The sequence below is a fragment of the Halyomorpha halys genome, unplaced genomic scaffold, assembly GCF_000696795.3.
Source record: "Halyomorpha halys isolate HHAL.00 unplaced genomic scaffold, Hhal_1.1 Scaffold594.1, whole genome shotgun sequence".
Lineage (NCBI taxonomy): Eukaryota > Metazoa > Arthropoda > Insecta > Hemiptera > Pentatomidae > Halyomorpha > Halyomorpha halys.
Genome location: NW_027114174.1, coordinates 342,905 through 357,341, shown reverse-complemented (window position 1 = coordinate 357,341; position 14,437 = coordinate 342,905). Strand labels below are relative to the sequence as shown.

The 14,437-nt window shown below is 32.9% G+C and overlaps 1 protein-coding gene across 9 annotated transcripts in view; it reads right to left on the bottom strand.

The window, feature by feature from the left end:
- The window catches only part of LOC106684598 (zinc finger protein Xfin), an 81,657-nt gene that overhangs the window by 5,552 nt on the left and 61,668 nt on the right, over window positions 1-14,437 (bottom strand). For 5 of the 9 annotated variants that reach the window (XM_067051413.1, XM_014426768.2, XM_014426772.3 and 2 more), the window contains 3 exons: window positions 8,388-9,366; window positions 3,653-4,729; window positions 352-800 (listed from right to left, as the gene is read on the bottom strand). In XM_067051413.1, coding sequence (XP_066907514.1) covers window positions 352-800; window positions 3,653-4,729; window positions 8,388-9,362 — 2,501 coding nt within the window. In that variant the 5' untranslated portion in view covers window positions 9,363-9,366. Of the gene's footprint in view, window positions 1-351; window positions 801-3,652; window positions 4,730-8,387; window positions 9,367-10,084; window positions 10,373-10,606; window positions 10,711-10,807; window positions 10,971-14,437 lie in introns of those variants that run through there. The other 4 variants (XM_067051411.1, XM_014426775.3, XM_014426773.2 and 1 more) reach the window with 4 other exon arrangements.

Sequence of the window (14,437 nt, the reverse complement as noted above, 5' to 3'; positions counted from 1 at the left end):
AGTATATCCCTAATGAAGCCACCACAACAGATCCTGAATGAAAACTTCTCTCCAATGATTAGTGATTATAAAGGTAAAATCAGGGTAACTACTCCCCAATAGGTTTTTTATTTAAATAACCATTTCTCAAATTAAAATAATAATAGGGATTATTTAAAACAGAAATTCAATTAAAAGTACCTAACAATTTTCCTCCCACACAATGATCTGACATTCAGCTAATTAATATTATAATAGATAGAAATAACTAATTGGTTTAAAAAAAATTATGGAGATAACTACTTTATCTGACAGATGTAAAATTATTGAAAACTTAACTTTATTCTAAAACTTGAAAACTAAACTTCATACCTGAAAAAACATTTTTTACATTTCCACATAGTCTTCTTGTTCTCAGTAAAAACTTTCTTCTTTGGTATCCTTTCTTCATCATTTTGCTCTTCTATTGATCTTTTGTTTGAGCTTCTCTTAGGCTCAATAGGATCCATATTGTCTTTGGGTAAAATTCGTCTAGGCTGCTGAGCTTTCTTAAACTCTTCATTTGATATTGGAACTAGATACTTATTATACTTGGAGTAATTTCGGCGTCCTGCTTCATCAGTTAACAATACTCTAGCCTTTTCATGAGCAGAATCTCGCATTTGTTTTAAGCGTATATGTTTTGTGATATCCCACCTCCAGTTAGAACTATAATGACAGAGAGAACATTGAAAAGGCCTTTTGTTTAAATGTCCCACTATATGTACATGAAATCTCGATGCTGTTGAAGCCCAAAATGAGCAACTTGGACATTTGAATACCTGTAACAGATTAATTAAAATTGCTAAGAAAAAAAACTAGAAATTCAATAATTGACCGTTTGTGATAATAAAAGGAAGATGGTACGGGTGCGGTCAAAGAAAAAAAAACACAAATAGTTATAAAACTATTTATATTGAGCCAACGTTGCAGGGCTAAAAAAGATATAAATACTTAAATGAGGTACAAAAAAAATGAAGAATGTAAATTAAAAATTATGTACATCTTTTTAATTTAGATTGATCATTTTTTGTCATCACGAAGCCCTGCCACGTGAGGCAAAACGTTGGCTCATATTAAATAGTTTTATGACTATTTAAGTTTTTTTCTTTGGCTGCACCTGGACGACCATCTTCCTTTTACTAAAAAAAAATTTTGGCAACCAACAATAAAAAAATATCATAATAAATATATTAAAAGTTCAAGGAACATTAATTTTTAAGAAAATGAATATCTGAATTAAGGAATAGTATTGAAATCCAAAATCTCCAATAAGACTATAGTAACACAAAATACATGTGAGGAAAATCAATTAGATCTCACTGCTTTACTTAAATAGTGGTACAGGCATATCTACCAAATATTTTTTATCTTGTAATTGCTTTATTCCATAGATTGTACCATAGGCAGTTGTTAATTGATGATAAAATTACTAACTCCTTCTTTTGTCAGATCTGCCAATATTTAAGCAAAGCAGAGAAATATAATTAGTATAATAAGTAATAATATATGAGGAATTCAGGTTTTAAAACATGGCAATCGCAAAATGAAAACTTTTAATATGTTACATTGCTTGTTAACTACAATATTTTACCTTCAACCAGTAGTACCTTACCATTACCTAATATCAACATTGTTGTCTTAAGAAAACATTTTTTTTAAAGATACTATGAACAATTTAAGAAAAATTTCAGTTACTGTGTTTTACGATACAATAAATAATTATTGTGTGTACAACTTCTTTATATGTAAGTTTATTATTATTTTTAATACCTTAAAAATAACTTAAGACATTAACTTTATACTTAGAAATTAACTATAACAAAAATATGCCAGCTTTACACAAATATTTGTAAGAATAAACCATTAAAATAATTGTATTATTCATCAATAGTGATAAAATAGGATAATAGCTTATTTTTTATAATTTGAATAAAGAACACCAATCATTAGTATGAGTAGATTTTAAAATGGAAATGACCAGAATTTGGCACATTATATAATGGAAATTTAACAAAGGCGAAAGAAAGATCACATACATTAAAATGTTAAAGAATTCTAAGAAGAAGATTAGTTATTGAGATAAATGATTTGGAATATGTTAAAAGGAAATGATTCTATTTGACCTTTGTTCAGGTAGATCTATTGATACAGACAAGATTCTTCTTATACTCATTTGAAAAAAGTCTAATGAGATATTAATAGTGGATAGGAAACAATGAATTAAAAAAAGAAACAACAAAAGACAAGAAAATCAGGAGGCTAAACATCGAAAAACAGCTGGTTATAAAAAGAATCCACCCCTTTTTCTTACAAAAACCAACCCAAATAATAATTTTAAAAAAAGTGGTAATACTTAAATATAATAATATGAAAAAAATTGACCAATTTTTAAATTAATCCAATCATAGTTTTCATTACAATAATTTAATGTTTTGAAATCTTATTCTGGTTGGTATTATTAATATATTTTATTGTGAAGTAGCAGTAGATTCTGCTGCAAATACTATTCTAAATGAAATGAATAGTCTCTCAAATAAAAATTACAAGAATTGGTATAAACAATTAATATTATTTTAGGCTACAATCTTGAAGATTGATAACAATTAATTTTTCCCAAACTTTAATTTGTAAAAGCAGGTAGAATATCTATTAATTTTACTTTTAAATATTTTTGTGCTGTTGAAATAATGATGATGATGATGATGTAGCTAAGATTAAACTATTGAGAACTGAATATCATATGGAATGAAAATAATAGTAACAAAAGCCTTTGTCAACTCACTTTAGAAAATACGTTTAGCACAGGTGTTCCTAATAAGTTAAATGGAAAAAAATCTTAAAAATTTCAATTTTGACTGTATTGACAATGGAGAATATTGTTCAGGTGGCCGTCAAGAACAACATATGAAAAGTAAAAGTAATTTATTGAAAGTTGACATTTTGACTATATCACAAGCCTCCATTGGGACTTAATAGCTCAACAGAATATCATGGACATTTTGACATTCAGTAGTATTCTTTCAAATATTGGCTTTCAATACTTAGTTTTAACTGTTTTTTAAATTTGTCTTATATTATCCGAATTGAATATTTATCACACCATGTTTCCTTAAAAAAGTAAAAACCTTTATAAGGAATAGATAAAGAGGATGGAGTAGAGGTAATTACGGAAATGAACAGTATTGGTATACTAACGCTTTTAAAGAATTTTAGGGTATTATTATCAATAATCAATATTAATATGAGCCTACCAAAACTAAAACTTCCCATTAGTGGTCATCCTCTTCCAATTTTTTAAAAAGACTGAGATCAAACAATCCTGACATTAATTTCAAAAATAAGTTTTTCAGTTGTGTGAAAAAATAATACAATCAACATAAAGCAACAAATAGATATATACTTATTTAGGATAATGATGTTCAATATAAACCCTACTTAATGATAAAGTAAGATCTATATGTATATATAGTTGACCGTAAAGATTTAAATATAAGAAGATGGTCAGGGTTGCGGTAAAAATTGTTTTAAACTATTTGTTCTTTTTTTGTCCGCAACCCTGACCGTCTTCTTATATATATAAAGTAAGATCCTTACAATAAAAATATAGGTCTTTTTAGATTCCTCAACCTACCTTCCTTGTTGTTTCTCTCTGATAATATGCTTGCTCTTCATAACGGCCATTAGTGTTAGAACCATACAACTGATTTGCTTCTATAGCTAATCTCTCCTCATGTCTCTGATGAAAATTTAATTCGAAAGGCGCCGGAGTCTTAACCTCACTATTGGGGCTAAAATTATTCCAGACAAAGACTTTGTTTTCCATTGGGTGGGCCATGCCATCTTCATGGTCTTCATCATGGAGCCCTTTCATATCAGACTCATCAAGATCTTCAGGTTCAGTTTTAATCTGAGGACCTTCTAAGTTGTTAGGTACAGCTGAACAGGTTTGTAAATGAATCTTTAAGTCTGATGATGTCTTGCATCGATGACGGCAATATTGACATCTTGTTGAAGATAGTTCAGTCTGAAACAAATTTCCATTGCTCTCTTCTTCACCATCATTATGAGATTTCTGATGTTTTAGATGTTCAGAAAGACATTTTGCTTCAAAACCACATACAGGGCAGGTGAGATCTCTTTCTGATGCATTGGTCATCAATTTTTCTTTAAGTTTATCAAAAAAAGATGCATTTTTTCTCTTAAATGAATCATTATGTCTTTTATCATCAAATGGGATTGGAGAATCAGATTTTTCGGATCCATTTAAAGAACCACTAGACAGCTCGTGTTGTTTTGCTTCATTCATTATGGCAGCAAAGTCTTTTAGAGTACTACTATTTAACTCATTTGCATCATTTCCTTTTCTCTCTGAAGCTGGCTTGAGAAGTGATTGACCCTGAATAGGTATAAGATTTGGGATGGGACGTGCTGTTTTCTTCACAGGTGTAAGGCTTGACGGATAATCATTTAAACCATGAACTGCAGTCTCATGCCTCTGCACTTCCCCTAAATTGCCGAAGAAGTCACATGTTTTACACTTGTACTTCTGAATCTGAATCAGTCCTCTGTTATTAGACTGAGTTTTGTCAGTCAACATTTTGCCTACTGGTACAAGAACTTGCCTCATACTAAATTTCATCACTGGTGGAGGTGGAGGAGGAGGTGGAGATACTTCATCCAGTTGAGTTTGCAGAAAGTCACCTGGGTTCTGAAAATTATAATATTTAAGTTACAAATAAAGGTTTTTGATAGTGGAGCTTAAAAACTAAAGTTATTTTATAGAATGTTAATTTCCAAATTTACAAAGAAAAATTCAGTTTTAATTTAAAAATTTCAGAAAACAGTACATAAGAGTCATTCCAAATAAGATTAATGAAAAAGTATTGATTCCTGAACTTCAATGTACCTGCATGATAATTTGAATGTACCTATTTATGGTAATAGGTCTGTAATGCAATTTCAAGTCCCTATACACACTTCTTATAGAAATGGTAATACAAAAATTATCGTCTTACTTCTGTTATTTATAATCCTATGATATTAGTTAATGCTCAGTGATACAGTGATAAAAAAAAAATATATTCGTACACCATTTATTTCTTAGTGCAACTCTTTAAAAAATAATTGTTTTCATGAAAAAAACAAAAAAAAACAAGATATTAATTAAAAATGTAATTATTATATTTAAAAAACAAAACAAATATTTCTGGGCCAAAAAAGTATTCATATATGTAAACATTGAGAAGTTTTAAGTAATCCTCAGGTCAAAACAATCCCAGGACTGGTGGTGGATTAGTAGGTTCAAAAGGTAACTAATAGTAATACATCAAGCCAGTTAAGACTTCGCAGCTTCCACAATGGGTCGTAAAACATGTGAGTTGAGTTCCGTCATTAAAGATAGAATTATTTCCTAATTCCAACAAGATTTCAGTTTTAGGGAGATGGGTAAACGCGTTAAACGGAGTACATTCCACTGTACAATATATAATAAAAAGGATAGAAGTGGATTTACTTATAATATAAAACACTCAGGGCGGCCTAAAATGATAACTACTAGGGAAGCCAGAAATATTGAACGAGTAACTGCAAAAAATCCAAAAATTAGTGCCAGGGAAATAGCAGAACATTTAGAAACGTCTGGCAAATCAATTACATCACAAACTATAAGAAATGTGCCTTATGAGGGAGGCTACAAAGGAAGAACACCCAAAAATAAAAAAGCCATTTATTACTGAGAAAAACCAGCTCAAGAGGTTGAATTTCGCTAAAGAAGATCTAACAAGCCTTTGGAATTTTTGAAAAATATTTTGTTCTCAGACAAGAGAAAATTTAACATTTTTGGAACTGATGGAAAGAGATATGTGTGGAGGAAACCCAACATGGCATTGGATCCAAAGAACATTGTTCCCACAGTTAAGCAAGGAGGCGGTCTGTCATGGATTGGTGCTGCATGAGCTGGGCAGGAGTAGGAGAACTATACATAATCAATAATATTATGACAGCAGGCATATAGTGTTGCAAAATTAAGGATTGAACAAATTTATTTATTTCAACAAAATAACGATTCCAAACACACCGCAAGAAAAACAAATGAATGGTTATTGTACAATGCCCATAAGGTATTCCCTATGCCTCCTCAGCCCCCTGATCTTAACTCAATTGAGAGTTTATGGGCTTTACTGAAAAAAAAAGTTCGGATTTTTAAATGTTCAAATAAACAACTAATAGTGAAGTTGAAGATAGCATGGAATGAAATCAGAAAGGAGTTGATTCAAAGCCTGGTAGAGGTGTGAGGCTAGAATAAATGCCAAGGGGCTTAACACAAAATATTAAGTTATTTGCATATGTATTAGTTATTTACAATTTTTTGACAATATTGAAATAATATTAAACTGTATGAATACTTTTTTGGTCCAAGAAAACCAGGTTTTTTAAAATATAATAATTATATTTGTAATTTATGTCTTGTTTCTTTCGTGTGAATATTCATTTTTCAAAGAGAGTTGCACAGTAAAAAAAGTAATAGTGTTTGACAAAAATAAAGTTTAGATAAATGTTTTATTATATTGATTGTTTTAGAGTGGTTTATTATTTTATTATTAATACAAACACACTTGATCCCATTTTACTCTCAATATTTATTTCCAAAAACTCTCTAAAGTTTCGGCCCTCAGGCCATTTTGAGGAGACAGCCTTAAATATTGATGTCATATATTCTTTAAAATGTTTCCTGCAGGCTAATTGCCCATGTCATATAAAACTTTTTATAATTTAGACTTAAAACTTTTTCACATCAATTATTGTCAATCTTTAAGTAATTATTATCTCTATGTTATTAAGAGTAAATAGAGACAATAATTTATGGAAAAAGTTTAAAGTTTAAATTATAAAAAGTTTTATATGACATGGGCAATTAGCCTGCAGGAAACATTTTAGAGAATATGTGACATCAATATTTAAGGTTGTTTCCTTGAAAATGGTCTGAGGGCCGAAACGTTGGAGAGTTTTTGGAAATAAATGTTGAGAGTAAAATTGGATCAAGTGTGTTTGTGTTAATAAGAAAATAAAGTTCATTAAACTAAAAAATAAATGGTGTATGAATAATTGTTTTGATCACTGTATGTTTTTAAATCTGATTCAGTTGTAATAAAATATTGAAGGGTTGGCAAGAAGAACATAAAACATGGGCAATAAATATCATGGATCATATATAACAATTTAAATTAAATTTATAAAATGTGTAACATAAAATTTAGAATGCCAAAAAAATAAGTTTTATTACTTTTTAATTAATTACACATCTAAAAAATACAATGGTCACGGAACCAATCATTTAAAGAAAACCAACAAGTTTTACACACAGATTATTCCACTACACACTGAAAACTAAACATTACAAAAAAAATACCTTAAACAAATTAATCATTTGACAATAAGGTTTAAGATAAATGCAACAAATTTCCTTTCAAATTTATTAGAATATCAGTCTACCCCTAGATTAATTACAAGCAAAATAATAAACAGATCCCACATAAGACTAAAATGGAACAGAACCAAATAAAATTCAAAGCACATAAAACATTGTATGTGGTCTAATATGCTTGTATTCTTTTTCTATTAATGCAGTACTTTAGAGTGTGATAACTCCTTATGCCAGAACCAATTAAGAAGGGTGGGACTAATGACCTAGCAAGATATAGTGATGGTTAAGTATTTGTGAGTGACTAATTTCACTAATAACCACGAATGTCCAACCTTAAAATATGAATGAATTTAAAAATAAAACGTTAATATATAATATTCAGATGTTCTTAAGCGCATTTATGAGAGGCCTTTGAATAAAATATTTCATTATGTCTATAAAATGGTATTACAAAGGCAAAACTACCTAAATGTGGAAAGCCTCTTCATGGACTTAACGAGACCATTCATTAAAAAAAATAATAATATTAACTAAATATCATAAATAGTTAACTTACCTAAAGCATATCTAATTATACAATAATCAAACTTGTTTTCAACATTTCATGACAGGTAGCATGCATTATATATATTATTTCTGTTAATCCCTGTGTCTTAACCAGGAACACAACTTTTATGGCTTTTCTAAGATATTGAGTTCACAATATCTTAACAAGCAACAAGCAGACAACATTTATAATAAAGCAACAAGCAGAAATAGGTAACAAATATACATATAATTATTAAATAACGAAAATTAGTTTTAGAACAATCACCTAATTTCTCAAAAGTTACAAATCCTATTCTTTAGTCATCCAAAGGAGTCTTAACATCAAGCAGATTGTAACAGGATTAACATAATGTTATATAAAGAATACAATAACATAAAATAAGTAAATGAATACCTGTTCTATTTGATCCAAGGAACCTTCTCTTTCAAGCCTCAGTAAATCTAGTTCTTCTTGGTCAATATTATCCTCTTCAGTAATCATGCCCATAGTATCAGATGCCCCAACACGCAGCCTTCTTCTATTACCAGCAACATGACCAACAGGTGGGACATGGTGATTCATTTCATGGACAGTAAGACTTTGTTTAATATCAGCAGCAAAGTTGCACATAACACACTTGAATGCTCCATCACCTTGATGATTTTTGTTATGACGGTCCAAATTCCATTTATAAGGAGTCTTGAAATCACACATATCACATTTAATCATAGGCATTGAATGGTACTTCACATGTTTTGTATACCTTGCTTTCATATGTGTCATATAATTGCATTTTCCGCAACGAAAAAACTTTTTCTTTAAATGGACAACACGTTCATGCCTAGCAACTAATGTCTGGCTTTTACTTGTCATATCACATACAGAACACTTATAAATTTGGGTTCCATCAGCAGCAAACATTGGTTCTGGTTTCTCTTCACCATCACCTTCATTCTGCTCAGGATCACAGGTAATTTGAGGGGATTGAGACTTACGTCTGACTTTCTCGGTTCTTGGCTTAACCACCCTATTCTTGGATGATTTTTTCTTGATTATATGAACCATGTGAATGTGCCTCTGGAGTTTTTGGCTATGCTTTGAAGCGTAAAGGCAATGAGGGCATTCAAATATTTTAATTTTTTCTTTGTGCACTTGTTTCTGATGGTAGAGATAGAAACGTGGATTTTGGGTGTAGTAATCACAGGAAGCACAAGAATAATTTCGCTTGATTTTGCACTGTGGAAGTTCTGATGGTTCTTCTGTACCACTGACACCTTCTTGACTAGAATCATCCCTCTCTTCACCATCATCACTAGCCCCAAACACTGCATCAACACTTTTTACTAGTACATTTTCACCATCACGGCTTACCATTGAAGGAGCAGCCATTATACTAAAAGGAAAAAAAAAGTAAATCAGCACAAATTGAATGATAAATAATAATATACATAAAGGAAATGGTAAATAATTAACAGTTTATGGTAAAATTACAATTAAATATTAAATAAAGTAACTGAAAAAAATTACAGAGGGGTGCATTTAACTAATTTTGTCAGAATGAATTAAAACATTCTTTTGGCTGATAATAATTATAATTTGGTACTATTCCTTCACAAAATGTACCAGAAAAAGTTACTCCTTAGGTTAGACCAGCAAAGAATACCTAATAGCAATAAATATGTAATAAGAATTGATCTAGCTTTTGATTCTGGAAGACAAGTAACAATATAAAAGAATACCACATAATAGGTCACACTCATCAGGTTTAAAAATTTAACTATGAAAAAAAATTACAGTGGTGAAGAATTGATAGTAAGCCCTGTCAACTAGAAGAACGGCAAAAAAAAACATTTTGTCATTAAAAAAAGAACAGGCAGAGAACTAGATGCCACGAGACTACCAGCGTACAGCGCCCCTAGTTCCTCCGCATCGATCTAATTTAGCTTTGTGTCTCCTGCAAAGAGCGCTGTCGCCTTCCTTCCTCGAAGTAAAGGAATGAAACACAGGTATAGTAAGAAGTAGGAACGAGTACAGCCAATCCATAGAAATCTTTACAAATACTGTAACTAAAGGAAGATGAAAAAGGTCAACAAGAGGTTTTTGCCAGTTACCAATTCTAGAGACCCTCCGAGGCAGGGGTGACCTCCAGTAGGCATGGTGAAGGAGGACGGGCAACGACTGGTTAGGGATGCTACCCCCTCCACCGGCCGCGTGCGCACCCCTGCTCTTCTTGCTCTTCTGCCCTCTCTTCGGCTCAATCGATTCCGTCCACTCTTTTCAACAAAGAATACTTCTTTAAACGAACAATAAAGTTCTAAATGAATTGATAAAACTTTCACTACAAGATTCGAAGACAGCCTTTCCAAGAACTAACCCCTTAAAGGACTCAAATACATACCAACTGAACTATTCAAAGTCAGAAGTTAGCTATGTAGGTTCCCTACCATTTATCAATTATTGTTGGAAACCTAACCTGAAAGATACAAATATAATCTTTATAAGGATTTAATCTGAACATTTCATTACTCAGTAATATTATTTTAAAAATTAAATTCACTAACAATAAAATTTTAAATGCTAAAATTCCCCACGCAAGTTATGAACTTATTAAATAAAATTTTAAAAATATTGACCTTAAAAGAATATTATAGTTTCAATAGTGGACTCACATCACAGAAGAAATGAATACAGCTGAAGGAGTAGATAGGCGTTTTCTAAAGCAATAGTTTTTATGTACCTGTTTTCCCCAAGAAGGTTGGGTGAATATAATAGTAAATAACGGTGGTTTAAATCATAAAATAAAAATGCAGTTATCAGCCTGACCATATCCTTACATGCTTAATTTGTTTCATAATAACTCATCTCAAAAATATTTGGACAGATTACAGAATATACCATCAAATCAAATAATTCTTCAGCAATGAAAAACCATCAGCTGGTGGAGTATTTCTTAAATATTTTTGAAATTAAACTTTTTAAAAACTGGGAGGTACAATTCTAATAAAATCGAAGTACAATCACTTCTGTGCCTATTACATTCACATGTTTTACAAATGTAGAATATATAACAAAATTCTTCACAATCTTCAACGTGAATATGAATAAACATATTCCTAATTCTTTTCTTATTGCGATACATCATGTCAGAAAATGGACAAAATACGAAAAATGTAACCTAATCAACAAGTCACAGGGAAGTTAAACTTAGTACTAAATGGTTTACGTGGCGTAAAACAATTTTAGTTCACCAATACACCATTAAAAATGCAACAAATCATCACTAAATTAATTGTTTATTATTTCATTAAATAGCAAACAATAAAAAAAGTGATTCAAAATCATACAAGGGCTTGAGTAGATCATTACTAATATTTAGATGAAAAGATTATGAATTTTCAATAAACTGTCGTAATTCGATGCAATGACACAGCGAACCTAAAACTTTCAAATTTTGTAGGGGGTTAATTTTGTTTTGTCTATTACAATGGTTCATTATTTAAAATAATGAACAAAAAATGCAACAAGTTTAAACTAGATGAATAAGGAATGAAAGAAATGTAACACATTTAAACAGTCGACTTGGGAATAAAAATAGTATAAGTAAATGTTCAAATTGTAAGTTTCTTTCATTCTAAATTGACCGATAACCATTTCTTCATGAGTAATTAAAGTTTAAAATAAAGACATTGAAACATCTTTTATTGACTATAGTTATAACCGGTCTTTAAATAAAATTTCATACAACTAAACTACAGGAACAAACATGATTCCCATACATATTTCTGTTGGTTCAGTATAGCAGGTTCAATTGATTATTATTATAAACGTTAGTAACTTTTTCTAATTTTGTTTTAAATAATGGTTAATCTTGAACAGCAAGTAAGAGCGCCAGTTCTGAATTTCCCTCTGACCAATCCAACAGCTGCAGCAGTCCCTGCCCTGCACCCCCTCTAGTTCCAGAGATGGCTCCACACCCAGAGACTACGTTAGCTCAGGCGCATGCCAATGTACTAGCATGAAAATAAGCACAGATATTTCGCAGAATCATAAGAAGGCCATCTCGGCACTTCTCAGGCGCGATCGGCGAGCTCAACCACTACCTCAAAGGCTCATGGTTTTTTTTTTTCTTTTTCAAAACCCCTTCAAAATTTTAATGGGGTATTTATAAACAATGAACTTTCTCCTTTTTCTGTAGAACATCTACATTCTAAGGAGTCTTTTGGAGTGTATTATTTTTATTGTCAGAATTTATAAAAGTGTATAATGTGTTGGGGCACACATTAGTTCTGAATTTAACAAACTTAAATCTAATAAAAACTTAATCCTAATACTACGTGACCTTACGTAGTGTGTTGCCAACGCACCGGAGGGGGGCAGGTGTTAACGTGTTGAATAACGGATTCGTACAGTACTGAAGTGAATCGAAAAAAGTAGACGTCTCACGGATGCCGAAGCGCGACACAGTCCCCTGGAGAGGGAATTGTTAGGGATAGTATGGGCCGTCGAGCACTTCCGACCTTAAGTATTTGGACGAACATTTAGCGTCCAAATCGATCATCGACCACTCCAATGGATAATTGAACCACTCCAAGTAAATTGAAGGAATTATCCGCGAGGGTTACCCACTGGAAAGAGCTGCTCATTCAATACAACACTGAAGTGGTGTAGACGCCCGGGAATGAAAATGTCGCGGATTGGCTGTCTAGGCCGATAATGATAAATGCCATTGATGAAGACCAGGGGGAACCTTCCGGAGGTGTGAGGCAGACCTGTGGGATATGGAAGAAGTGGAAAAAATCGTGAAAGACAAACTGAGGCAGATAATCTGGAAGACGAGGACATCCGAACTGATGAAGGTAGAATATGGCAGCTACGGACAAAGTCAGATTAACACCATCTGATTTGAGCCGGTAGCCAAGGAAGACCTAACACTCAGGGACGCGTCTAAGGTCGGGAAGACCTATCATCTCTATATGGGAAATGCGGTCATTTGGGAGATCAGGAGGCTGTGGCGTTCGGAACCAATAGGCATAGACCGCACGTTCAATCGTTGCTTGAGGATGGTAGAGGAGTGGCAGAAGGAGGTGATGTTGGCTTACCATCAGGGAAAAATGAATCAATACAGGGTGAACGAGACGCTGCAAGTCCTAAACGCCGGTACTTTTGGTGGGGCATGAAGAAAACGATTATGACAAGGACCCACCATGAGTAATGCCCACTGCTGACACGCCGCTCGTCGTGTCTCCAAATGGATACCTGCACCTGAAAGAGCCACGAATGAATAACCACCATGGATCTCTTCAGTAAAGTAGCTGTGGCGCACTTAGTCAGGGATAAATCAGCGGAACTAGTGCTAGGAGCCTTAAACACGAGGTTCCAATTTTATGGCGCTCCGGAACGGATTTCATCACATGGGAGGAGAGAATTTGACAATAGTCTGAATCGGGATGAAACGAATACTCTGAACGTAGAGCGGCATCTGAATACACCCCAAGAGTAGGGGAGGCATCGAGGGACTCCACAACACCTTAGGCGACCATTCACGGGTCTACCAAGCTTGACAAGAGATTGGAACCCGATGAAGCGATTGGGGCCTGTAACCATTCCATTCCTACTATAACGTGGTTTTCTCTCTTCGAAATCCTTTTTGGGCTTAGAGGGCGCCGACGGGATTAGAGGGCCATGGCAGGAAGCGACAATCAGTTTGTAAATAATGGTATAGCGTTACGCAAGTTATGGAACAAGGTCAAAGAGAGAATTGTGCGAGAAAACACTAAACGCGTAGCTTTCACGCCACAATTCAAATGTTCGAGACATTAGCGGCGAAGTAAAAATCGGAACAATGTACGAACAAATGAACGAAAGAAGTAAGGAGCTATGTGAGGACATTCGACCTTAATAGACCCTCATACGACCCTAATTCGACCTTAATAGACCCTCGTCTATCCCGGGTGATTGTCATTAGGAAGCACAATGTGGTTATGATAGAGTGCCAATGAGCCCGAAAAGAGAAGAACAGATCTCAGTGAACAACTGAAGTGCCCAATATCGGGAACGCCGTAGAATACTGGAGTGTCCTCATCTCACCACACATATAAAGTTTGTTTTGTTTTAGTTTGTATGGCGGGGGAACAGGAGTGCGTTAGAGAAGTGTATATAGTTTTTGTTTCTTAGGATGTTTCCTTTTATTGTGTATGTGCAAGGTACAGGATTGCGTTAGAAGAGTGTACATAGTTTTTGGATGTTTCGTTTTCTTTTTGTATGTGCAAGATCAGGAGTGCGTTAAAAATGCAAATAGTAGAAGTCATTATTACGGGGAAGTATAGTTTTTATTTAATTATATATATAGTTGACCATATAACTTAAAATATAAGGAAAATAGCCAGGGTTGCGGTAAAAAAAACAAAAAAACTAGTTGAAAGGAATATGGTCCGGGTGCGGTCAAGAAAAACTCAAATAGTAGA